This window comes from Acanthopagrus latus, chromosome 4 (assembly GCF_904848185.1).
Source record: "Acanthopagrus latus isolate v.2019 chromosome 4, fAcaLat1.1, whole genome shotgun sequence".
Lineage (NCBI taxonomy): Eukaryota > Metazoa > Chordata > Actinopteri > Spariformes > Sparidae > Acanthopagrus > Acanthopagrus latus.
The window spans coordinates 23,625,195-23,650,837 of record NC_051042.1 but is presented as its reverse complement, the minus strand read 5'-3'; the positions used below and the strand labels follow the sequence as shown (position 1 = coordinate 23,650,837).

Genomic DNA, 25,643 nt, shown 5'->3' with positions numbered 1-25,643 from the left:
GATAAATAATGTAATCATAAGATGGGGCCCTGACTGCATAGAAACAAATGATATATGAAGACTCTCCTAATAATGACATTTATGTTAGTGGTTAGTAGCAGTAAACATAGCCAGTGGCTGACAAATGAGTCCAACACCTCAATTTGGTTCTGTGGTCATGAGTTGATAATATAACAGTTCACTATAGGGGCTGATAAAAGCCTGATCCAGGGCAGGTATAAAACCTAATACACATGATTGTACTGCAGGTGCCAATGATTCCCCACATGGAGATAAAACAAAGTGGGGCAGGTTGGAAAGAAATGTGACAATTTTGAGGGCAAAGTCTGTCAGTGATTAGAGGTGGTGATGTGAACGTGTAGGATAAACTGAGGACAAACAAAGGAAGCCAGTAAAGAGGAATCATATGTGAGGAAAGATCAGCATAGCTTCCTGGTTATTCAATGCTATACACTTTCTTTGTAGGAGCAGGAAATGACATCTTGAACAGGTATGAAGTGTCAAACTCTGACTACACATCAAACTTCATTATTTAGAGATTATGTTTAATTTACAAGCAATTGCTGTGGCTTTGCTGCAGTAATGATGTTCCCACTGGGATTAATAAATAATTGTGTCTATAGCCATTCTATAAAAAAATATATAAAATATTTTTTTCCCCTTCTACCTGTCCTGAGTGGATAATAGCAGAGTGAATAATGACCCTGACACATGGGTTACTGATAAATGCGTTAGTACAACCCTTGATAGGCTATTTTAAGCGATACCATTCAAACTAAATCAACATTTTCTAAAAACTCTAGAGGTAATGTTGTGAGTTATCGAATGACGAATCTGACAGAGATTTGGATAATTTCAAAAGTCGGTTTCATTGTACATTCAGTTAATAAAATGTCTGTAAAAAAATGTCTGTCCACACAAAGAACTAATTATGATTCATTCTAATCTCAAATACAAAAGGTAGCTTTGTATCCTCACATTAAATATTACCTTTTTTTAACATTGCTTATTAAATAATAGGATTTAGAGTGGTCAAATAAATATTGTTACCTAAAACATATCCAACACAAAACAAAATTCACACTCCTGTAATCTGACTCACTGTACTGTTGTTCTGAACAATGAAAAGCCGATACGCCTACATGTACACTATCCAGAAAGAAATTCTGAAGCACACCGGTGACAATAACGGCTCACATGCATCATAGAAATGTCTGAGTATGCATTTGTTATTAAAAGTTGAACCTCTCGATTCACTCATCCCGTTGTTATTGCAGGTGCCTCTACAGAATGACTGGAGTTGGTGTGACATACAGTCTGATGAGACAAAACCTTTAATTCATGTCTCTCTCTCACTTTCATTTATACGTTCTCTTTGTATTTTTTTTTTCATGAAACTGACCACGGACATCTTCAGACTATAGTTCTGCCATGTGAACTCTGTTTCCGTGCTTAAAACAAACTAGAAATGTAATAAAGAACATATATTTATATCATATCTCAGTAGTACAATCATACCTAAAATGTGTAATACTTTAGGACTTGATCTTTGTATGGCTTCTGGCCGTAGAATTTAATAAATCAAATACTCTAATAAATTTAACTTAATCCACACAATTATGAATAAACACAAACCGTTGCAGAAAAACAAAACAAAAAAAAAACACATTTAAGTTGCATTCAAAAACATAACTGCCCTCATCACGTCAGCATCACCTTGTAAAGGTGGGCACGTGCCAATAGTGCACATATGGTGCTTTCCCTTAACAGACGTGGGCCCAACTGGTCAGTGCTCCGGAAGACCCCGTCAGCACGAAGGCCTTTGCGATGGAACAAAGACTAGATATTCAGCATTACTGTACTCCAGTGCTACACAATAAGTAGCATGCATGCTGAAAAGGCAGCAATAATTGTGTGTGTGTGTGTGTGTCCAGGGTTCCTCCTGACAGAGGGCCTTAGCACAGATCCAGGACGGACTTGTTGATCACAGGGTTGGTCCAGTCGTTCCTTAGATCATCCAAATGATTGTCAAAGTCAATCAGGTTCTCGTAGGACCTGCCCTCCAGCAGAGCAGATGTGATCTTCTGTGCTTCGCACCAGTCCTCGAAACAGTCACTGGAAGACAAACGAGAACATTAGCTTGAGAATTTGACAAAAGCATGAAACATGGTCCATATAAGTCTTGCAGTGCCTCAACAGAGACACTTACGGGGTTACGTCTCTGCTTTTCCACTTGTTTTCATGGTGATCATAGATGACCACAATGGGCTCAAAGCAGCTCATTGTTAATCTACTGTTGTCCACCTAAAAGGAAAAAAAAGACATTTTTTCTTGTTTATTACTGTTGTTTTATTTATTGCCCTCTATTTTTGCTATCCTCTTTGCTGCTTACATATAGCAAATTTCCCTGTTGTGGGAATAATAAAAGATTATCTTATCTTTAAACTTGATGCACAAAAACATGTTAAACCAGCAGTGCGGTCCATGAGCACCAGCCTAAAAGATTTACTGATACCATAACAATCGCAGCGTCACTGAAGTTCTCAGAAATCCTCGCGGCCACTTTTTCTGCAACTTGGTTGGGTCTGCAAGAAAGAGAGAGGACCGGAAAATGTAATGAAGTAGAGCCCAGAGGGAATTTGGGGGCATGGTTGAGTGATTGATTTCTTGTAAACTGCGGGGTGTCTGCATCTATTTGGCCGTCAGTACCTTGAATCCTTTGTGCGTTCATTGGCTTGGTAATATCCAGCTATGATATAATTATTTTCTTTACACCAAGTGTCGATCTGAGACGGGAAGAGGAGAGGAGGGACATTCATTCATTTTCAACCAGAGGGAGCATAAAAACACAGACACAGGACTTGGTTTAGTTTCCAGTTTTGGAACTTGTAGGATGTAATATAACGATGCCCTGCAATAAACCATGAGTTTATGAAGGTGTGAATGTTGAAACTGCTTTAGAGAGCTATTGATTCAACAGTATGTATATGACATTTAAGTGTATTAGTCTTTATATGGGAGGTGGTTCAAATATTCATTACACCCTCTATTGAAAAATAGTGGGCACACAATATTAAAAAAAAAACAAAAACACCTGTTAGTGCATCAAAACCCCTATTAAACAGTTTCAACAAAATACTGAACTTATGGCTAGTGTATTTGATTACATTGGTTTAAGCTATGTGCACCCAATACACTGAGGGAACACTTACCAGTGTCAGAGCTACTTCTAGCATTGGTGCCAGGGCGAGAGTACCGTGGAATAGCGGCACACAGTCCACACACAGGACCGGTTCACTGTGACTGTCTTTCTTTTTCTCCTTCGTCTTCTCTGCCACCAGCAGCCCGTTCACGGCGCAGTGGGGATACTTGGCAGCGTGTAAAAGCATTTTACAGTATGCCTGACTTGTCAACTGAATAGGCATTTTCGTAGGAAGTTGGCAGAAACCCGTGGACAGACGAGGGGAAGTTGAGTGGCTGTTACACGACGGGGATGAACTACCGCCTGCTACCGTTAGCTAGCGTTGCACATAAAGCACGGATAAAAAGTAGACATCTACCTCGGCAGTCACCTGACTGCCCGAATATGTGGTCGACGACGTGCCTTCTAGCGCGCACATGTAAGCTTTTACGATTAGCAAAAGAAACAAGACGGTATTTTTGTGCTCGATAAATTGCTCACTGTCATGAAATCTAGCAGTACGAGCTAATCTTACTTCCACCTTCCACTCGTTAGCACCGGTGGTGCCGTAAACAGGAGTCGGAATGTCGCAAAGCTGGCCTCATTTCACCTCCTTCTCCTTGTGACGTACGTATATCCGTTCGCAAACGCACTTCCTTTCAGACCATCGCCGTACGGGAGAGAGGAGAAGTAAGTAAATTGTATTCTTTTATCACCGGTATCTTTTCTACGACATAGAAATTCATCACACTTTACCGCCCACTCACACTGTGACTTCATGCATTACCAGAGTGTGGGTAATGGCCCAAGATGAGTTGGTTATTTTAGCCGAAATAAGCGACTGTGTATAAGTGACTTTGTCTGAGCGGGTCGGTGCTAACGTCCCGGCTAGGCTAGTCTGTAGCTTGTAGCATCAGGTTCGTGATGTCATGTGTGCTGCGTAAACGCTAAATGTCACGGTGGTCTACCGAGGGTTCTTATAAATGTAGTCTCATTCAATAGGCAACTATTCAGTCGGACAGTATCGTCTTAAAGAATTTGGTATTTCTGTGATTATATCTTCCCGGGCGCTATGACCTTGTGTTTGCAGCTAAAGCTAACGTTAGCTTAACCAGAAGTTGTAAACGAAGCTAAGCTTTGGTTTTGACACTTAACAGCAAGTCAGCGTGCCTGTGAATTGAACGTCTTTATTTTGTAATTTGCGCTAATTCGTTTGAAAGCACAACAGTATTAAGCATTTATAACGGCAGTCCAATGCCTAAAATCGCATTGTTTCGTAGACCTGCGACCACTCAACTGTGCTTGTTGTCGTATCCTAGCAGCTACTTTCAGCTTTTACACAGGTTCCTGATTTCTTCCTATTTGTCTGTCTGCTGAAGGGAGATGGTTATTCGTCATAGTAACATAATAAAACGTATGTTAATGTAACAGAAGGATCGTAAGGAGGATGTATACGTACTCATGTGTTTATATGTATGGAAATATCCTTAGTGAATTTGCTAATGTCTCAAATAACATTTGCCACAGAATGCTGGCCACCAGAGCTCTGCGCCTCGTTGGCAAGCGTGCCATTTCAACATCTGTGTGTGTACGTGGAGGACATGGTGAGTGTGACCTGAAATGACCAGGCTATATTCTATTTCTGGCAGAGGCGATAGCAGTACAGTAGATTGAGTCTTGCGCGTCAAACAATCATCAGTTTGACCTTTTTGATACTCATACGTTGAGGATCCAATTGGATCTCAAAGCTTCAGCGTACATATTTCTAAAAGACAAATATTCATTTACTTGCCATGAGGTGTGTTTATCTCTGAATGCAAAATCTCAAAAGGCAATGTTTGTGTGACAGCATACATAGAATTATCTTTATTTCCCTGCCAACGACAACAACACAGTTTACCGTGTAAAGTGATCCGGGCTGGTGTAAACAATCTGATATATCTCTCCTGCCTCACAACTACCTGACACCTTAGCTAAACATCTGCCACTTTAGTTTGAAGAGCATTTGACTCAATCCACAGCTGATAAGTGTGTGTTACAACATTGTTTCATGTGCCAATCAACTGCAAGCACAAGTACTCTAGCTGAACTGGCTCTCACTCAGGTATTACAGATGCACAGAGTGTCAGGCATATATTCAGTGACAGCATGTTCCCGTTAGTATTATATGGACACATTTAAAGTGACACACTTAATGATATATGTATATTGAGTACCGTGTCAAGAAGAGAATGCAAAGTGTTGTGGAGGGCTGGGAGTGGATTAAAATTTCATCACAGCCTAACACCACACCAGTTGTTTTGTAAGTTGGTACATCCTCAAACAATTCTGAACAAAATGAACTATGTGCATTTCTTTGTAGCTAATGAACTCATTTGTAGCTAACCTCCATGTTGGTTCTGTGTATCAGAGTGTTATGTTTTAGCAGCATAGTCCTAGTCCAAAAAAAACGTGTCAGCCTTGGTATCGTCATGACATTTAAGAGAAGACTGACATAAACAAAGGAATTCAGTGTTTGTTGTCCCCTGCAGGTGTTGCAAAGGTAGAGGACTACACTCTCCCTGCCTACTTTGATAAGCGGGAAGAACCCCTTCCTGATATCTGCTATGTGCAGACCCTGAGTCCAGAGCAGAAGTCCCTGAAGGAGAAGGAGATGGGCTCCTGGGCTTCCCTCTCCAATGATGAGAAGATTGCATGTAGGACTTCACTGCCCTCTGCTTTTTCTACATGCTCTAATATCCATATCTTTTGATCAAACTCATCCTGTTACCAACAAGCACTGTATTAATCAATGTAGTAATGTTTTAATGGTTAGGTACATTTTCATCCATTACAATTTTAATCATCTAGATTTTGTTTGTTCAGTGTACCGCATCAGCTTCAAAGAGAGCTTTGCTGAGATGAACCACCCAACATCGGAGTGGAAGTCTGTGCTTGCAGGGATGTTCTTTTTCATCGGCTTCACTGGCTTTGTTGTGCTCTGGCAGAGGAAGTATGGTATGTCTTGCATAAAGTATAATGGCAATATTGGCCATGATATGCCTGCAAATCTGCAAGGCTTGCTGTAGTTTTATGCCTTAGATTTCAAAATCTAATTAGTTTAGAGGGAGAAGAATGCACTTATCATCCTTTTAGTACAAAGTTGCAAATCAGCGCACTAAGCTCATCAATTGACACATTTGGTATTGTCTTTTTGTAGTATACGGAGACGTCCCACACACATTTGATCCTGAGTACAAAGCAAAGGAGCTCCAGAGGATGCTGGACATGAGAATCAACCCCGTGGAGGGCTTCTCCGCCAAGTGGGACTACGAGAACAAGCAGTGGAAAAAGTAAAGGACCCAGAGGACCATAAAGCATACTTGAACATAACAGCAGACCAACTCAAAGATACACAAATACCTATATTTCTGTATTTATCCATTGTCCATATTACCTCAGTCTGTGCATTCTGGAAGACCACTTCCTCTTAAGGTCACTGTGTATTATAGAAATGAAAATAAAAATAGTTAAACTGATAAAACGTCTCAGTGTTTAATGGTCTTAACTTGCTTGTTTTATTTAAATGTTTGATGCAACACTACACAGGGCTGGGAAAAGAACTATTGAACATATATTTATGGGGGGTTAACAATAATGTATTTCTGATTTCAGATAGGCCTTATTCATTCCTCAAAAAGTCAACAAAGTTGGAATAGAGAAGTGTTATTTTTTTACTACCATTATTATGGAATACACCATAATCAGTTTACATTCAAAATCAATTTACATTTATATAGCCCAAAATCACAATCACATTGCCTCTTTACAGTCAATAAACAACATCCTCTGACCTCAGAAGCTTGCCATAATAAGAAAAAGGAAATGCAGTAAACCTCAGGAGGAGCCACAGAGGAGGGATGCTTCTCCCAGGACGGACAGACATGCAGCACATGTCACAAATTGCATCGACAAAATATCTAATCCAGATATTTAATGTATGTAAATTGTATCCGAATTATCATTTGCTTTTTTTATTTAAAAGTACATTACTGCACGCAGATAAGTGCATCTATTGATAAAACAACATTTACGACACAGGATGAATATCCCATAAACAGTTTCATGGTATTGACTTTGTAGAAGTATAATTCGTGGTTTCCGATAAAAGGTTGAAATTCCTTGAAATTGGACTGATAATCAGTCGACACAACAGGTGAACAGCTATACGGGGGGATCCACGTTGTTCGCCATTTCAGGGTATCTTGTGCAACAATGTTTCCGAGGTATTACTATGTTAAACAACAGCCACCTTAACCCTGTCCTGCACGTCTGTGGCCCGGGTGTCCCGGTGACGTGTGCGCTGGTCCCTCTGAAGGTGAAGCTGTGAAAGTGCAGCTGAGGCTGCCGGCGACACGCTGTGATGTCACTTACCGGATGAACCCGCAGCTGCAGTTGTTTCACGTCAAAACAATCCGGAAGAGCGAAAGACAGCATGACGGCACTGTTGTTGTAGCAGGAACGAGGTTAAAGGCTGAACAGATAACATTCAGAGTGTTGGGGGCTTTTCTTTTAAGGTAATGCTAGTGTGTGTTTATAATGCTGCCGAGGAGAAGACGGACATAGCGACGCAGGAGAAGAAGGCTGTTCCGAGCTCGGGGCGTCAATGGTAACATATCGTAGCGGTTTCCACGTATTAAAGTGTTGTAGCTCGTCGCAGGCTAGCTCAAAGTCGTCATGGGCAATGGAATGAATAAGGTAGCGTTTTGGTTTTTATTACTGTTTTATTATCTGTGTTGTTACCGGTGGGTGTTTTGTGTTAAAACTCTACAATGTGAAGCAGGTTAGGTGCGTCCATCTCCCGAGTAACGTCACATGTTGTGTCTCTGTCCCGCACTAATAAATGATAAGCAGTGTAAATAAAAACCAGAGGATGCAGGTAAAAGTTTAAACGCATGTTCGGTTTCGTGTTAGATTTACAGATATGACGTTTTTGTCTCTAGATGTTTTAAAATGGTAAATGCAAATGATTATCCTCCACATCTCAGATAGACAAAGTGGGTCAGGAGACTGGCCCTGAACTGGAAGGACTGGTTTTTATTATCACTAAACACCATGCATGCTTGCACCCTGCTCAAGTGCCCAAAAGCAAGGCATTGAATCCATGCCAGGGCTGTTGACTGACCTCTGACCTTCTGAGGACCTCATGCTCACCTAATGCTCTGAGGATCAGTCAGTAGATTAGATTATTACAACATCACTGTACAACAACAACATCCTTTATGCTTCATGTACCCAACGTTTGGATCTGTATGTCCAGTTATTACACCGTCACGTTCCTGTTTGTTTTTCAAGTGGTGGTGAAAAGTCCAGCGCTCACATGTAAAATGACATTGACGCCCCAGCATGTTAGTTCCTCAACATAAAGTTCAAGATATGTTTTAATAACAAATGTTCATTCATTCATTCACACCTTGATTTAGGACTGGGGGAATCAGTTGAGGGAGGCCCTCAGTTACAGGGTTGCTGAGCGTGAACAGACACATCAAGCAAACAGACAAACAGCAAACCACGATCAAATGTTTAAAAAAAATGGGTTTCCCTGAAGGCCAGGGTCACTAAAGTGAGACTGGTAGATTTTGATTTAGTCTTAAAAAGACGTTGCCGATGAATTGTTCATCTGGATCTCCATATTTAATCACCGTTGATTTCACTGGTGTGAATCCAACATGTAATTATCGTCAGATGACTGTTGCTTCATTGTACTACGACCAGAGTTGTGCAGTAATGCTGTATGGCTGTCATCCATCACTTGGTCCTGATAATCATGCATCGTTGCTTCAGGCCATGTAAGGCTGCAGGGAATGATTCCTTTCCTGGTCCTTGGTTCTTAAGCCCTAAGCTTTAAATCCAATCTGGCTCAGCACCGGGACATTTGCTTCTTTTCATGTGAAGTTTTTGAAGCAGGACTGTAATGAATCTCTAACTTGAATGCGACATGTCTGTGAATGCTGCTTCACAGGTTGTGGATGGGCTCTATCTTGGCAACATAAGAGGTAAGATGAATAAGATATGACTTATATTTGACGTTTTACAGCATAGATGTGTTGGACCAGGCTTTCAGTACCAAAGACAGAAGGCCACCATGATTGGGCATAAATGTATGCAGGAATGAGGGTCAGTGGGGTTTGATACAGTAGAATATCATATCAGTATCATACACTTCATAATTACTGTTTTTAAACATGTTGCTTTAAATCATTGGAATTTTAATGAAGCAATATTTAACAATACAGACAGAAAACCTTTTATCTTACATATTTCAGTTTAAGTGCTGTGTCTTATACAGTACAACATCAGGCTTTAGTCAAAAGTGTCACTTTGTGTTGAACAGTGGGGGAGAAATAAGGGATGAGATTAGAAAAAAAACACTAAATGGTCTTCAACATATAGTATGTGGTATTTGGGTGATGTAATGAGGGGATCATAGGTCAGAGTAGATGATTATGACAGGAAAAAAATGTAATAATGTGGCATCAAAATGAATTGTGTCTCATGTGTTATTTAACATTGCTTGTTTTTTTAACATTTAGCATAAATCTAAACTAATTATGCTCTTTAAAAAGTGTCTCCCAAAGTAAATGACGTCTGTGGTTTTCATTGTCACACATCGAATTTTGTAGCTGAGAATTGCTCTTTGGTCAAACATAGATTTCACAATAAAAGCTGTAAATGCCTTGTCGACAAAAGGCAATTAAGAAGCTACAACAAATGATTCCATACATGTTGGGACACTGTGTAAACCATGAGTAAAATCAGATTGTGATGATTTGCAAACAAATTGTTTTTACTGACAAAGTGTGTTTCACAAAGTGTTGAAACATGTTGCTGAGATCAAAGTCTTAATGAATACATCTGAAAATAAACAATGAAACTGATGAGGTAAAACATTAAATATGTTGTCACTGCGATGTTTTTAATTGATTATGTCAAAAACGATAAGCAAATCAACACATTCTGTTTCATTACTGTTCCACATAGTCTCCCAAACTCTTCTAAAATCGAGGTTGTAGAACGTGTTAGAGTCAGTGGTAATAAGTGTGTCACTCCTTAGACTTGAACAACCTCTTCAAAGTTAATGTGGCATCTGCAGCGTTCTAACTTTAGCTGCTGCTGCTAAGGCACCGCACGATGGCAGAAGCATAAATGGCTAAAATTAGTACAAGTGACAGGAGCCAGTGACCACAGGCCTAACTGTACCAAGTGATGTTGCAGCAGGACAGTAAACAGGTCAGAACCATGCCCTACGTTATAAGATGTCAGCGTTGTCGGTGTGAAATGTGCTCACAAGGCTCTGGTGACATATATACTCGTCTCTCTCGCTTTATCCCAGATGCAGAAAACAAAGAAAGCCTGTCCAAGAATGGCATCACCCACATCCTGTCTGTGTACAACAATGCAAAGCCCGTGTTTGAGGTTAGTGGAAAAATCCATGTTTGCTGGATGGAACTGTTTCTACTTCCCGTGGAGACGTTGCATGGAAAGTTTGGGCATGATTGTGCATATACATATTATCATAATGTGATGTGTCCTGTCAGCCAGCTGGGGGTGGTGATGAGTTATGGTTGGAGAAAGAGAGAGAGAGTTGTACTCTAGATGAGCTGTGTGTGTGTGTGTGTGTGTGTGTGTGGTATCTACAGTCAACATACAGATATGACATGCATGGCTTATATTCTTGATTTATATTCCAGTTGTTATACAGTTTCTTCATGTTTGTTTTACAGGATATGACGTACCTTTGTATTCATGCAGCTGACGCTTCCAGCCAGAACCTGTGAGTAAAAATACACACACACACACACACACACACACACGCACACGCACACGCACACACGCACACACACTCAAACACAGACAATCGATGTAGGATGTAGATGAGGTCTGGTCACAGGTTTTAAAGACAATGTCCTTGGCAATGTGAATTTCTTAATCAGTCTTAATCACTGATGATTCATCCAGTATTATTTCAACACCATTACCCTCCAGATTGTGTTACCAGGGTGTGACGGCCTGATGCAAGCTGTTGCCAAGCATATCTGAAAATATTTTAATTGTTTTAGTTTTTTTCTTATTCTTTAAAATTTGTATTCACATTTCCTGCTGGTAGTTTTTCAGACACTGACTACAAACAAGAATTTGTATTGGGGGTGCAGTAGAGGGCAAAATGAGGTAGCTTAGCTTAGTTAGTAGCTTAGTTAAATAATGAATCAATTATGTCATCTCATGCCCTGTAGATACGTCACATAAAGTAGACCATGCAGTAATAAAGATTATTCTGGAATGCTTCCAAAGTTTGTGCACTAGCAACACTTTTTTAATTTCTGTGTTTGTCAGTGTGTGTGTGTGTGTGTGTGTGTGAGAGAGAGACAGAGAGAGAGAGACAGAGAAGAAGCGTGATTGTTCATCAGGAGGCAGACTCTGTGTTGAAAGAGACATGAGCTGTCCCTCCGCCCTTTCAGCAGACGCTAACACAACACATTAGTCACGGCATGATGTGTTTGTTTCTATGTAGAGTCTTTGACCTCATGCAACACTAGCCGCTGTGATTCTGGATGAAACACTCGACACAGGCAGAGGGCACTTCGTAAAGCCATCAAACATGGCGTGCTGATTGAGCAGCAGCGCAAAAGAGCAGTCTCATGTCTTGTGACCCCTGCAGACAACTCACTTTGACATCAGTGCTGGAGCGGGTGAGGGATTATGTGGTTCTTTTGGCACTGGTGCCCTCTGCTGGATGGTCAGGGCTCCTGCACAGAAGAAGGGAGTTGGATAAATCCCCAGTGCATTTTGCCATCCATGTGAAGTTCCCTGCTAACACGCTCAACAACACTTTCTTTACCATCCACATGACAACAGCAGAGTCTATAATGACAAAGGGACTGTACACCGGGGAAAACAGTCATGATTAAATGTGTACAGAGGCAAAAAATTTGGAGGGAAAATTCAGATGTGTGATGAGTAATTGATTTAGTGACAACAGAGTACACAGAGATTTGACACAATGCCTGACTGAATGAAGGCTAAACACTGGTTCTTTGTGTCAACGGGGTTTAAGGTCATGTACTAGTACAAAACACCACATAAAATGTCCTGATTCAAAGGCCTGTCCACTATGTTTAGTATGTAAGTGTGACACTGTGAAAAGAAAGAAAGAAAGAAAGAAAGAAAGAAAGAAAGAAAGAAAGAAAGAGACAGACTGTACGCTGGTGAGAACTGCAGTCTAGTGTTTGTTGGATGTTGCTGATTGAGTCGGGTTGGAGGTGTCTGACCTCCACTGTCGCAATCAAGTGTCCCTCCCTCAGGCAGGCAGAGGAAGGAAACCTCAGTGTGACATCTGGCTGTTGGCCTCGACCACCCAGGCCTTTAATAAACCCCCTCTGTCACAATCACTGGTCTGACTGACGGGAGTGGTGAGGCCAACTGACTCCTCAGCATGCTCAGGGAGCCCCTATGGTCAGGTCTGATGGCCCCTCCCCCTGCGTATGGTCTACAGCAGAGGCCATCTCTCTCACGTAGGCTCTGGCTTTTTCATTTGTGGAGCAACTGTAGCGGTTTGAAGCTGTGTCTGAAAAAACGTAAACTTCCTTTAAGCTCTTGGAATGGATGTCAGGGAGTCAGGTTCATTTGTACAGCCCTAAATCACAGTTACTGTCTCAGTGGAGTTCATCATTAACCTTGTGAGAGAAAATATGGGAGAAGAGGATAAATATGATTTAATGACAGCCAACCTTAGACTTGTTAGAGAACATGAAAAATTCTCACAGAGAAAATCAATATTTCTATGATTGTCAGACTCAGTCAGCAGGTTAAATTAACTTAATCACCAATGTCACTGATGTTTCATTGGAACTGCCTTAAACGTTGATTTATATGAGGGCTGCACAGTATGTTGTATGTATAGACATGTATTGCAATATTTTTGACAGGTATTACAATGGCACTTTGATTCACAATTAGAAGAATTCATCATTTTTGCATCACAATCATCACAAAAATCACAATGATGTGACACTTCGGGGTATGTACCAAACAAAAATCTTGTCTTCCATCTGGAGAACAACATTTGTAGTCCAGGCCATCTGTGCAGTACTACAGTTCTACAGCACTATAGTGCTACAATGCTGTTGCTGTCCCACAGTTTCATTTTATGAAAGAACTGCAGCCTCTGTAATTTGGACACTGGACTAACATAACCATCAGGATTGTGAGGATTACTTTTGTGATAAAGTTAATAATAAAAATGCAATAAATCTAGTATATGATATAGGAATACATATTGTTCATTGTGGGCTCAGTTACATGAGACACAATAGACCTATACCTTCACTAATGTAGCTTATAATGACAGGACAAGACAAAACTGTCTTTGTAAGGCTTTTTATTTTAGTCCACAGAACAAGGAATTCATGGGCATATTTGATTCAAGAATGTAAATTGAACTGCGCCCTGAGGATTAGTCTTCATCATGAGGCCTACGGAATACTGGACATTTCAGTCACACAGAGACTTAACAAAGCACCTATAGGCTTGGCTTTATTAAACACACGCAGGGCCTTTATTTAAATGGTCATGTTGGTGTGAATGGATTCAAAAATAACTAAATAATTAAACACTTAACTTTGGTCGGTAACAAGGATCTTACCGCATTACATGAGATAACTGTAGTAATATATATTTCTGAAATATTATTAGTAACGTGTTACATTACTACGTTACCACTAAAAGTAATATATTACTGTAACATTAGCCCCATGACTGCCAATTGCCTGTTAAAAAATGCAGTTGGTAACTTAATCCAAGTATCACAGTATCACCTCAAGACCAAACATTTTACTTTTTTCTGTATCATTTTCTGTAACTTTGACAGCATACAGCTACCTATATTTTGTATCCTAATCAATTGAATTCTGTTACTGCCCAAGTGTGACAGCCATACTGCAATTTTGATAACATTATTAGACATTTTTCAGCTCTAATTTATATTAATTGCTTAAATGCACATGTACATGTTTGGTATTCCCCTTGTTTGTGAACAGTCTCCATGCTATGCTATGGTTTTAATGCACAGTGTGCACTGACCATGAAGGTGTCATCTCGTTTGCATTAGACATTTCCAAAATGAGACTCTTGTGCGAAGAGTCGGCCTGTAGCTTACAGTAGCTCCACAGTTTATTTTTTGTTTCATTATTAATCTCTGGATTCAGCTAGTTCAAACCTCAAATGTCACAAGGTAATTTTCTGCATATTAAACAAGATGGCCGGAAACCTCTGTGCTAGGAAGTGCTGAGGAGAGGACTTTTTTTCTTTCTTTTTTCTTTGGTTTTTTTTTTTTTTTTGAAGAGGAGTTTGGATCTCAGGAAGAAGGAAAAAAGAAAAGTAGCAGTCAATCTATTTTAGCCCCGGTCTGTTATCCTGTCTGCTATTGAGTAACCAGCATCTGCTCCTCAGGAGACGCTGCTATCAGCCATGCACTTCTAGATTATGCAAAACACCATCAGTGTTTCCTGACAGTGACCAAGTAGGATATTTGGGGAGCAGTTGCTCTGCATTGTGCTGCTTGGTGTTCATTATTGTTTCAGAGAAGACTCACAGTCTGAGGATGTCTGTGACTGATTATACTTTGCTGCCATTTCTCTCATTTGTGTCTTTTGAAGTTAAGAAGCAGTTGACTATTAATTGTGCTCTTAATGTTAAAGTCATCATTAGTTCAGAGGGCACAGACTTGAATGGTCCAGGTTATTTGCAGTTCTCAAGTAATGTGCAATTTTGAGGTACTTTTACTTTTTTACTTTACTTGAGTTTTGCTACTTTATACCTAACTCTACATTTAGAGGCAAATATTGTGCTCACGCACAGCTTTCTTTGCAGATTAAGTTTAATAATACAAAATGTAATCAATAAATAAATCATGATGTAACAGTAGAGAGATTATTGATTTCAGAGGGGACATTCGCAAGCTGCCCTTCAGATAAACTATATAAAACAGTTAAACCACCTTTACCAGCTGCAGCATTACAGTGACACAATAATGCTTCGAAAAGTATCATCCAATAATTAAATGTACATTCTTCTGAAAATTGCCATTCTGCATGATTCTGTGCAGTTTTTCCCCTTTTTTCCCATTTAGTTCTTTAATTATACTTTGATATTAATACTTCTGTATTTTTACTTATTCAGATGCATGCTTTTTACTTGTAACTGAGTTTTTCTGCAACTGATGTAATTTTGCAGATAGACAAAAGGGAGCTGAGTTACTTCCCTTGTCTGTCTCTGGTGTCTGTACTCTGGTCTACCACAGACTCCCTGTGTTCGCAGACCAGACCTTTTTGTCACATGACACCAAGTTGGAGCAGTTCAAAGAAAATCACTGCTACTTGACATGTCTGTTACTTGGAACTGACAAAAACCCACCATTAAAACTACCTCCCAGATGGATTTCTCACTGTAATTGAGAGTAAACTGCAGTTTCTACAGTCAAAATCAGAACTGGATCATGTTAACAGAGTTTCAGCGACATATTTGAAACACAAAGTTAGGGCCTCGACACAGGAGTTTCAGTTCAAGGTGTACTTTCTCATATCCTATAATGGCTAACCTATTTTTAGGCTTTACCTCTCCACCTCTGAAAGCAATCCAGTTTTTGGTTTTGATTAGCAATACTACCAATTCATGATTCAATCCCTACTTTCTGAATTTTAAACTGCGTACAAGAGTAACATATGTGTTCTTTATCAGTTGTGTTGGACTTTCGAAGTAATCAGTGATGTATTATGTTTGTTTTTTGTCTTTACAGATTACAACACTTTAAAGAGTGCATCAGCTTCATCCATGAATGTCGACTCAACGGTGGCTCTTGTCTCGTTCACTGGTAGGTTTTTATGTGTTAAGTTTTCACCAGCTCCTTCTGGGCATCTTGAGAGTCTTAGTTTGTTGTATGTGGATGTAGGCATTCATCAAAGCACAACTCACAAGAAACCTAGTATGTTTATCATTTTTTCCCCTTTCCTTCAGTGTTTTATATAGAATCTGCACCACCTGAGGCTCTTTTCTCCCACAGAAAACACTGCCCCATAAAATGCCTCATCAAAAGCTCTGCCTTTAATTCCATGACTTCCATCACAATATGACACCACATATTTTCTGCCTAGCAGCTAGTTTGGAACTTAAGAATTGATTTAGCGCAGCTCGTCTGACGTTAGCGGTGCTGGGTCAGGCATGTTTGAGCCGACCAATAAGAGCAGACTGTACAGTATGTGAAAACTGATGTTTCATGAGCATTAAAACATTTAAACCTATTCCACTAGTAACCCAAAATTAAATTATTATCTTGAAAGTGAGCATTATGTGACCCTTTTAAGGCAATCGATTTTAAACATTATATTTGTCCTAGATAGCACCTGAGGGCGTAACTTGAATTGTTTGTTATGTGCTTATTACCAGTAAGAAATAAGGTGTTAAACATCCAGTTGCTTGTCTTTGCTGCAGCCTTGCAGGTGTGTCTCGCAGCACCACCATGGTGGTGGCCTACCTGATGACTGTCACCCACTACAACTGGGAAGAGTGTCTGACTGCAGTCAAGGCTGTACGCTCCTTCGTCGGCCCAAACTATGGCTTCCAGCAGCAGCTGCAGGAGTACCAGACAACACAAGTCTCAGAGGTAAACACATGAAGGAACACAGTCATAATGAATGCAAACACATATGACCAACAGCCAGCATCCAGTCACTCTTTAGACTGAGCAGGATGCTGACTGTAGTCAAAATAGATTTTAAGTTGCGATCTTTAAAATTTAAAATGTGATCTATTTTTAGCTGTTTCCTCACTAGCAGCAGCACTGAGATATAAATATGAAGGTTGTGTACTATTGATGGTAATTCAAGCCCACTCAGACCTGCTCAGGAACTCACAGGATATGATGCACGTAAAAATCACACTGCATGCAGGCGGTGGTTAAGCAGTCAGCCATTAACTGTGGCACTCTTGTTGTCATGGAACATGATACGACCTAAAGTTGTGGTGGTCTTTTTCCATGCAGGAATATTTCTGTACTATTTTCTTAATTGTTTTATATATTTGTCAAATCTGCAGAGGCTGACTTGTTTCACTGTAAACCATCGAAATGCTGTTTAACAGAAGCCCAGTGCTTGAAATAAACAAATGATTAGTTGCAAGCATTAATCAGTTAGCTGATTAGTTGACAGCTTTTAAATTAATCACCAAGTATTCAGATAATTGATTTATTGGTTTGAGTCATTATTAAGGCAACAACATCACATTTCCCTGGAATTAGAAAATTGTGATCAACATTTGTGCCATTTTCTAGTTCAAAGTAACTAGATAAATGTATGTTTTGTTTGTTAAAAGTTTAGTCCACAATGAATCTCATTGCAGCCCTACAAATATGCTCCCCATGTTTGAAAATTGCTAAAAAAAATATACATAATGTAAATTACATTTAGCAGACGCTTTCGTCCAAAGCGACTTACAATAAATTATACATGCATTCATACACTGATGGTGTTGGCGGCCATGCAAGGTGCCAACCAGCGCATCAGGCAGCAGTTCGAGGTTCAGTATCTTGCCCAAGGACACTTCAACACGTAACCCTCCGATAACAAGACATTGGCTCTACCCCAGAGCCACAGCCGCTATAAATATATAGTATAGTTATGAATCATCATCTACAGCATATAACACAAAATAACACAGATTTAGGAGTCTTATTTAATTTGGGTAAAGTTCATATTATTCATTTAACATTGAATATATATGTAGTATATAATTTCTATATAAATATATAATTTACTTGTAATATGTATATAATAATAATCAGAATTTAGAGTGTGCATTCTGGTGGGGCATTGTCCTGTTTAGCAATGAACCTGAGGATATATGATAGCTGCACCTACTTAAAATAACATACACATAATTAAAATACCAGCCAAACCTTTAAAGCGTGTCATTCATATTTTCACATTTTTGGGAGTGAGGGAAATTTTTTAGTTTACTATTAGCAGGATGTGATTATATATGAAAACACTGAAGGTAGCTGTTCCCGGGCTTTACCTTTTTGCAGAATTTCATTTACTTGAAGCGTGAGACTACATGCTAATGACACTGACCCAGCCGCTGAGTAGAAATGGGGAACTGCAGGGGGTTTGCTGGGATTGCATTAGCTTGGTACTGCTCATCACGTGTTGAGGATTACTGTCAGCATTTTGCAACATACCAAGACTGAAAAAAATTGCTCATTGTTTGTTGCTATTGCACTGATTTCGAGGATTTTAGGGGAAATGGGATTTCTGTGCTTGTCCCTTTCCCACGTTGGCCTCATATAGAAAGTGAGGAATCCTTTAGATAGCAGTGTAGTTTGATCAGTGAGGGCATCTGTAACACTACTGTTTACACATTCACGAGGCGTGAAGAGAAATAAATATCCTGTGACTGTCTTATGCAAAAGTTAGTGAAAAAAACCCTTCTTCTTTGTGATCCATGCACACACTGTTAAAGTCGAAAACAAAGAAGGGTATGAAAACAGGTTCCCAAAATCCTGCTTCTAGGGAGTTAAAAGACTGATGAGGACCGTGTTATTATTGCTGCTCGCATTAAATATATTGTATTAAACTTAAATAAATGTTTTGTTGTTTTCAGAGTATGAAAATATTTTCAGGGCATGAACGTGCAAGATTACAACACAGCAAGGCTACATGAAACACTGTGAATAAGATAAATGATTTTATCTACATGCACTATGCATTTACACCCTGCTTGTGAACATTTGCCCTATCAGATGGAGCTACTGGGTACACGGGTCATGCATTCACACCATTTAGTCGATCAGATGAAGCCCCAGCTAGCTGTCAAGTGTCAGTGTTGGTGTTAGCTACCATGACGAGTAAGGAAGGGGAAAGAAGAGCTTATACAGGCACTTCAATATTTGTTTATTTATCGCAAGTACTATTGTCTTCACAAGATTGAACAGTGTTATTGCACATTGCAGATTTGTCCTCATATTGTAGAGACCCAGTGCTGTGGCATTTAGAAGCCATCACTGTATGACTTTGATACAAGTTTCATTTTCTTTCTCAAGATGACACAGTGCCACTAATCATAATCTTGCACAACAGCTCATATCAGGCTCTTTATTGTTGTGTTATCTTTATACTGAACTTTTTATTCTTTATTCATTTTTACAACTGTGTTTGATGTTATGAGTCAGTGCCCTGCTGTTTGAGTTGGGCTGAGGTTAAGTATACTAATTTTAGGAAGACGAATGTATTACATGCAAAGTGACTTTCACTTCATTGTATTTCGTAAAGAATAAGGTATTGCACATTAGAGAAATTGCAAATCCTCGTTTTTTTTTGTTTTTTTTTTGTTTAACCAACACTGAAAATCTTTCCAGGAAAGGAAGGGAAATACACACCAGCCTGCATTCTAGTGACAATAAATACTACATTAACACGTGAGCTGCAACAATTAATTGCAATTGATTAATAGACTAGTCGACCGAAAGAAAATTAGGTGCAAGTCCTTTGATATAAATGAATTGCTTAATATTCATATTTCATATTTCAATTTCTTTTTTGTCATTAATGAAAGTCAAGGAAGAGTCTTGATTGATGGTTAGACAAAAAAAGCAATTTAATGAAAACCATTAGCACTTTTCACACATTTTTTTGACATTATGTAGACAAAACAATTAATTGACTAACAGTGAAAATTATTTGAAGATTAAGACATAATGAAAATAATTGTTAGGGCAGCCCAACTTTACAAATAAATTCTACTGCTGTAGTATCTGCCTCGAAAAAGCCATTGATGACCATTACATTTTTAACCCTTTAAGGAGACTGGAAACTATGACCCTGATAATTTCAGGGTCATAGTTTTGTTTTGAGTTACTACAAGAATATGATATGATTTAAAGCTCGAAAAACACAACAATCTCTTAATACTGTCCAGCACTGTATTCCCTCTCTGTCTGAAAATCTAGCCATTTTTATACTGGGCAGCAAGCCACCAATTTGGCCGTCCTTTTTGCAGCTAGGTCAGCGGATTTAGACAGAGGGGGTCCTCGGCGGGTACACTTATTTCCGCCCCTATTGCTATCTAAATCCGAGGCATGAATGTGCCTGCCACTATGTGAGATGGGCGGAGGTGTCGATGACGTGCACTGTTGTGCGACCCACAGCGGTGGAGTTTTAAATCAGGAAACAGCTGATCACAGCAGTCAGTCCATCACTTCGTCCGTGGACATCAAGATGAGCAACTGAATAGCCGCTGAGAGCTAGCGTCTCTTCGGTCTCTGTAGCTGTTTGGTTGTGTCCACTTGCTGTTGTAGCGGCAAGCTATGAACAGTCACTACTTTCAAATTAAAAGCCCCCTGCCAAGAACCCAGTTCTAAACTCCAAAGCTCTTATTTTGAAGACAAATTCTTTGTCACTGTTCAACGCACATCACGTGTTTACGCCCACCTCAGTGGTGGCCAAGTGGCAGCTTTTGGAAAACGAGGAATATTATGCCTCCGTCTTAGAAAGACAGGGTGGCAAATGTGCTGCCTTTTCTATCTAAACTGGGCTACTGTTGTAGCTCCTGTCTCTTTAAGGCCCACCCCTCCAGAATACCCAGTCTGCTCTGATTGGTCAGCTCACACATGCCTGACCCCGCGCTGCTAACAGAGCAGCTGTGGTAAATCAATTCTTATGTTCCAAACTTGTTGCTGCAGTAGAGGAACACAGCAGATTCACATGAAGGATAATAGATCTGCTGAATCTTTTGGACCAAGTGTGTACACATGAATATTAGACAGGCTTCTAGTTTATATGGTTGTGGTTTTACTTAGTATATTATATTGTAATGGAAAGAATCACTTTTTCAATGAGGCTCCAGCAATCTAAATTCAGTGACATTTGGTAGCAATGGACAATGTCCATTTCCCTGAAACAGCCCTCTTTTGTTTAAGTTTTTTTTTCTACATCAAGATGTACTTGATTGGTTAACTACTTTGCTGTAATATTGTGATGGAAAACACCTCATGTTTCATGTTGTGCTTTGTAAAAGGGAAAACAATAAATAAAAAAATAAAAAATACTTGGACATGTCCCATCATATCCGCATGAGGGATAGCAGGCCCAAGCTTCTACATTTAGGCTGATGTTTATCTCCCATGAATTTCCAGGACTAGAGACATACAGTAACTTGGAAAATGGAGGAGTAAGGGGAAATCCCGACTCTCATGGAGTGTGTTTGCAGGAATGTCTGGAGGGAGCCAGCTGTTCCTGAGAAGTTTTTCATCACAGACGGTCTGTCCTGCCCCCTTCTCCTGTCTGTGAAGTCTCTCTTCCAACAAAAACTTCAACTCTGATGAAGTGTTGATTCAGAGCTTGCAAAGGCCAACATATGTGACTTCATGGCACATTAAATCATTTAAGCACTAAGCGGAGACAAGCATCTACAAAGAAAACAGATCAACATCACTCTGTGGGGTGTAATGTAATTTGAACTAGTGATAATGACATATGGTAAGCCAGGTTTTTGATCTGTCTCTTTTCCCCAGTACCGGGCTTGGTTAAGGTCCAGTTTCCGTCCCAGTCCATTCAATGACCAGGAGCAGGTGGGCGCCCTGCTGAGCCAGTACACAGAGCAACAGGAGAGCCAGAGGAGGGGAGCAGACCAGCGCTGGATAAATCAAGGTGTCTCCGCTCTGCCGTCCGACCCTGATGATCCTGAAGGCAGCAGCTGAAGCTGACAGGCCTCAGGTCATACCATGCCCAATGCTGTCTGTAAATGGCAGTAGTTATTATTCTGTAGTCAATTCCAAATCAACCCCAGGTTGAATCCACCTTAAAGGCCTTTGTACACCTATCATAAAGCAAGACTGATGTTTTATACTTTTATTTGCACCCCTCTAGTCGTTTTGAAGCGATGGAGGTTGATTTAGAATTGGGCTACAGATCTTCTCCACTACCAGTGCCGCCCATGCTCCTTTAACAGAGTACAGCCACAACCTGGGTATCGGTGCTCACGGACGCCTTACTCTAAACACCTCAGCACCTTAGCCATGATGAATAAACTAAACGTCCATGTGGACTCTTCGCACCTGCAGTGTTCGGCTCGGTAGCCTTAAAGAAATGACTAATTAATGTGGTCTTAAAGGAACATTTCGTCTTAAATCTTACAACCAGTTTGATGCCAGTTGTTCCGACGAGTACCAGTTTGTAGTCCAGTCCTGGCTCTTAATTGTGAACTCTTTGATTAACACTGCCATACATCTTATAGAAATCAAAGATTACTCCTCGCTTGTCCAAATGTGCAAACACTACTGACATTAAAATACACAATAACCCAACAATAGTCAATATATAATCAAGAGTCACTAGTAAACAAGCTAGCCACTTACAGATGTTATAACAATACATATATCACAGCATTTGTTTACACCCATTTAATCAATTCTTTTAATTTCATCCACCTGTAGGAACTGGCAATGTAAATGAAAAAGTTGAGAAAACTCATGAATTCAAGGTAACTGTCTTCACTAAATGAGTTGTTAGTTTTAAATAAAACTCAAATAAACTGAAAAATGTTATTTAATCTTTTATTGAGAAAATTTACTTTTTCTACTTAAAATACTGTTCACAGCAAGCTGTGAACCCAATGTGTCACTATTTGGGTTACTTGAAATTAAATTGTTGCAATTAAAAATGTTGAATCGTTAACCATTTTTTACTATGAGTTTTCTCATCAGTTTTTGGAAAACTTTAGAAACAACAACATTTGCTGTTGGTTAGTATTTTTTTTAAGAAGAAGACAAGAAAATTATCTCAACAACAGATTGTAGGTTGGCAGGAATGTTTTTCAAAACTTGAGATAACTCAAAGATTTTGTAAAGACGCGAATTACGAGTTTACAACTTTTTCAGTTCCCTGCCAACCAAACTGTTGCTGCATTATCTCTTATCAGGCCAGAGCTAAGATAAGCTGGGGGAAGGGTTTGCTCGTAAACTAGGCTGCTTCACTTGGCTACAAAAATTAGTGACTATTTAAACACACGAAGCAAGGAGTAACATATCAAGTATGTTTCAAAATTGGGGCAAAATGTTCCTTTAAGTAATCCCTTTAAGCTACATATAGTATGGCTGAGTAAAAACTACACATGAAGGATGTCTGCAGTCCAGTTGCTTAAGTCTTCCTGATTTCACTGAAGCTCGGATTTTGTCTTTTTAATGTGCTGATTTTTACTTAAGCTGTGTTTAAAGAATTGTGGGTACAGTTGATTGTATTAATTGCATATTTATCGTGTTTTTTTTGTTTGTGTTTTGTAATAAAATGCAGTGACTGACGAAAAAAATGGAAATACTAATAAACCTGCACTATCAACACAATGGTGTGTGTGTGTGTGTTTGTGTGTAGATATGCAGCTCACCTTTTAATCAGCTGCTTGTCTCATGAATTAGCTCATGAGTAAAACCCAGAACAGAGATTTCTGGGTTTCACTCAGCAGATTACCTGGTAAAACTGCTTTGCAGCGCAAGTTCTAGGGGAGCAGGTTTCTTAAAATAGGCAGAAAATGGTATGTTTGTGAAAGAACCAAGACAGTGTTTATGAAGTGTTCATAAAGTGTATTAATTTTCATGTTTCATGATTTCAGGAGGGGAAGTGTTTTTTTCTTATAGCTCAGTAATCTCAACGCCCGAACGAGACCCGAGAGGTTACAACGATTATAGATCGAGATTATTTTATCACGGCCATCAGTAAGACACTTAATTGTACACTCTGTGCAACTTTTATATAAGTCTTCACAGGAAGAATCATCTCAGGACACGAAGATCAAGCTGTACAAGTGAGGTTAAAACAATATTTAATGAAAAGATCATTTTAATTTAAAGGTACTTGTTGGTGCCACTTTGTGTTAGGCAAAGATTACTACAACAGCGTATTTGAAGAGCTCTAAAAAAAAATTCTACTGAAGGCATAAATCAGTATCAAAATGGTTAATTTTACCAGGTGCGGAAGTGACAGATAACAGAAAACTATCAGGAATGCTCCATCAAGGTTTTTCACTTTGACATACAAAGAAGAAGTTGTGATCATAAAGTAGCACAGTGACACATCCTCAATTGTTTCCTAAGAATATATTTTTGTTGAATGGGCAAGTGTAGTCGCAGTAACTTCATTATTATCATTATCTATGTTAGGGCTGTTAAAAACTATATATTTATATTGTGTCAATAACACAAATGATAATATCGTCTGGGTAATCCAGCGTAGATGTTCAGCCTTGTTTGTCTTTTCTTGATGGGTTCATCTGGTTGCATTTTCACTAGCTATAGAGTTAGCTGACAGTAATCATCCCCAACCCTTTGTACACTTTCTTTACAGTAATTGATCACAGTTTCTCTTCCCACACTTGTATATTAATGGTTATTATCTTGCGATAAAGAGACAAAATACAGTAAACAAAGTTAGGATAGATTTGATTTTTAAGCATTTTTTTTTCCTCTGAATATTTCTACAGATGTCGCGATAAAACCATGACTGTGAATTAATTTCCCTACGACAATTGAGCTCACATCACAGCAGCCCTCATCATCGTGCCGTGTATGTATCTCCAGTACATCATTTGCATGGTGTTACATGTGCCTACCTCAACCGTGCACCTTGCACTGCTATGTGTGAATGGTCACATGTGGGCATGCTGAGACAGGCTGAGAGGCGGTGTTCACCCTGTAAATACAAACAGAAAGCGTGAATGCATTAACTTACTGGAAATCAAAGCAACAACAAATGCTGGAAGGAAATTCTTCTCAAAATATCTGACAGCCAATCTTCTCCATATCGAGTGAGCCCTTGATGGACTTATCATTTAAGCTCGACATCAGTCTCAACAGAATAACACAGGGAACTGGCGTGACTTCACGCTCTGTCAAAGCAGAAGATCAACATCAGATACTATATATATATATATATATATATATATATATATATATATATATATATTTTTAAAATGTGAGAACCATGAACTTGTGTTTACCAAAACTTGGCTCAGAATCCACTTTGGGTCCTAATATCAGGTATTATTTAACACATATATCTTAATGATGATGATGATGATGATGATGATGATGATGACAGTCACATGAGAAGAAGATATATCTGCCTGGGGACTCGCTCAAGTGGAATCAATGTACTTCATACAGATAGTTACAGTACCTGCGTGTCTCTTTCTGAGGTTTCTCACCACTTGTGAGTGGGCGTGTGGGTGTAGGGGGGGGGATATATCACCTTGGTCTTGAGCGCAGAAATCCCCCTCAGCACAAAGTAACTTGTGACTCTCCGGGTTTATTCAGCGCACCGTCTTTAGGCGTGGGTAGCAGCAGCGACTTAACAACCCTCGCTTGTGTCAGGCCATTTCTTGTAAA

The 25,643-nt window shown here is 39.5% G+C and overlaps 3 protein-coding genes and 1 long non-coding RNA gene across 7 annotated transcripts; 2 read left to right on the top strand and 2 right to left on the bottom strand.

The window, feature by feature from the left end:
* Window positions 1–639: 639 nt before the first annotated feature.
* Window positions 640–3,750, bottom strand: emc8 (ER membrane protein complex subunit 8). The gene is made up of 5 exons (XM_037095842.1): window positions 3,213–3,750; window positions 2,710–2,786; window positions 2,516–2,585; window positions 2,210–2,304; window positions 640–2,115 (listed from the first exon to the last, which is right to left on the bottom strand). The coding sequence occupies exons 1-5, from the start codon at window positions 3,423–3,425 to the stop codon at window positions 1,956–1,958; spliced, it is 615 nt and encodes a 204-aa protein (XP_036951737.1). The 5' UTR covers window positions 3,426–3,750; the 3' UTR covers window positions 640–1,955.
* A 40-nt stretch (window positions 3,751–3,790) lies between these two features.
* LOC119018302 lies at window positions 3,791–6,704 on the top strand. Its single transcript, XM_037095843.1, has 5 exons — window positions 3,791–3,871; window positions 4,709–4,785; window positions 5,713–5,877; window positions 6,047–6,178; window positions 6,381–6,704. Exons 2-5 carry the CDS (start codon window positions 4,710–4,712, stop codon window positions 6,515–6,517), a joined length of 510 nt encoding a protein of 169 aa, XP_036951738.1. The 5' UTR covers window positions 3,791–3,871; window position 4,709; the 3' UTR covers window positions 6,518–6,704.
* Window positions 6,705–7,595: 891 nt separating this feature from the next.
* Window positions 7,596–23,606, top strand: dusp22a (dual specificity phosphatase 22a). 4 transcript variants are annotated; one of them, XM_037095179.1, is made up of 7 exons: window positions 7,596–7,918; window positions 9,183–9,216; window positions 10,314–10,636; window positions 10,945–10,994; window positions 16,014–16,088; window positions 16,706–16,877; window positions 21,780–23,606. In XM_037095179.1, exons 3-7 carry the CDS (start codon window positions 10,427–10,429, stop codon window positions 21,963–21,965), a joined length of 693 nt encoding a protein of 230 aa, XP_036951074.1. In that variant the 5' UTR covers window positions 7,596–7,918; window positions 9,183–9,216; window positions 10,314–10,426; the 3' UTR covers window positions 21,966–23,606. The 4 variants fall into 4 exon arrangements, with proteins under 4 accessions (XP_036951074.1, XP_036951076.1, XP_036951075.1 ...); XM_037095181.1 differs by having other exon boundaries at window positions 7,598–7,829; window positions 10,554–10,636; XM_037095180.1 differs by having other exon boundaries at window positions 7,599–7,918; window positions 10,554–10,636.
* On the bottom strand, window positions 11,024–25,639 carry LOC119017961. The gene is made up of 3 exons (XR_005074614.1): window positions 25,507–25,639; window positions 24,869–24,948; window positions 11,024–11,967 (listed from the first exon to the last, which is right to left on the bottom strand). It is a non-coding gene; the product is annotated as an uncharacterized LOC119017961 (long non-coding RNA).
* Window positions 25,640–25,643: the final 4 nt, after the last annotated feature.

Coding starts and splice junctions, on each gene's coding strand:
- emc8 (XM_037095842.1), bottom strand. CDS start 3,425: ATGCCTATTCAGTTGACAAGTCAGGCATACTGTAAAATGCTTTTACAC. Junction 2,305..2,515: donor GTGACGCTGCGATTGTTATG/GTATCAGTAAAT, acceptor TTTTCCTTTTAG/GTGGACAACAGTAGATTAAC. Junction 2,116..2,209: donor AAAAGCAGAGACGTAACCCC/GTAAGTGTCTCT, acceptor TTTGTCTTCCAG/TGACTGTTTCGAGGACTGGT.
- dusp22a (XM_037095179.1), top strand. CDS start 10,427: ATGTTGCAGCAGGACAGTAAACAGGTCAGAACCATGCCCTACGTTATA. Junction 10,637..10,944: donor ATGCAAAGCCCGTGTTTGAG/GTTAGTGGAAAA, acceptor TTTGTTTTACAG/GATATGACGTACCTTTGTAT. Junction 16,878..21,779: donor AGACAACACAAGTCTCAGAG/GTAAACACATGA, acceptor TCTTTTCCCCAG/TACCGGGCTTGGTTAAGGTC.
- LOC119018302 (XM_037095843.1), top strand. CDS start 4,710: ATGCTGGCCACCAGAGCTCTGCGCCTCGTTGGCAAGCGTGCCATTTCA. Junction 4,786..5,712: donor GTGTGTACGTGGAGGACATG/GTGAGTGTGACC, acceptor TGTCCCCTGCAG/GTGTTGCAAAGGTAGAGGAC. Junction 5,878..6,046: donor CAATGATGAGAAGATTGCAT/GTAGGACTTCAC, acceptor TTGTTTGTTCAG/TGTACCGCATCAGCTTCAAA.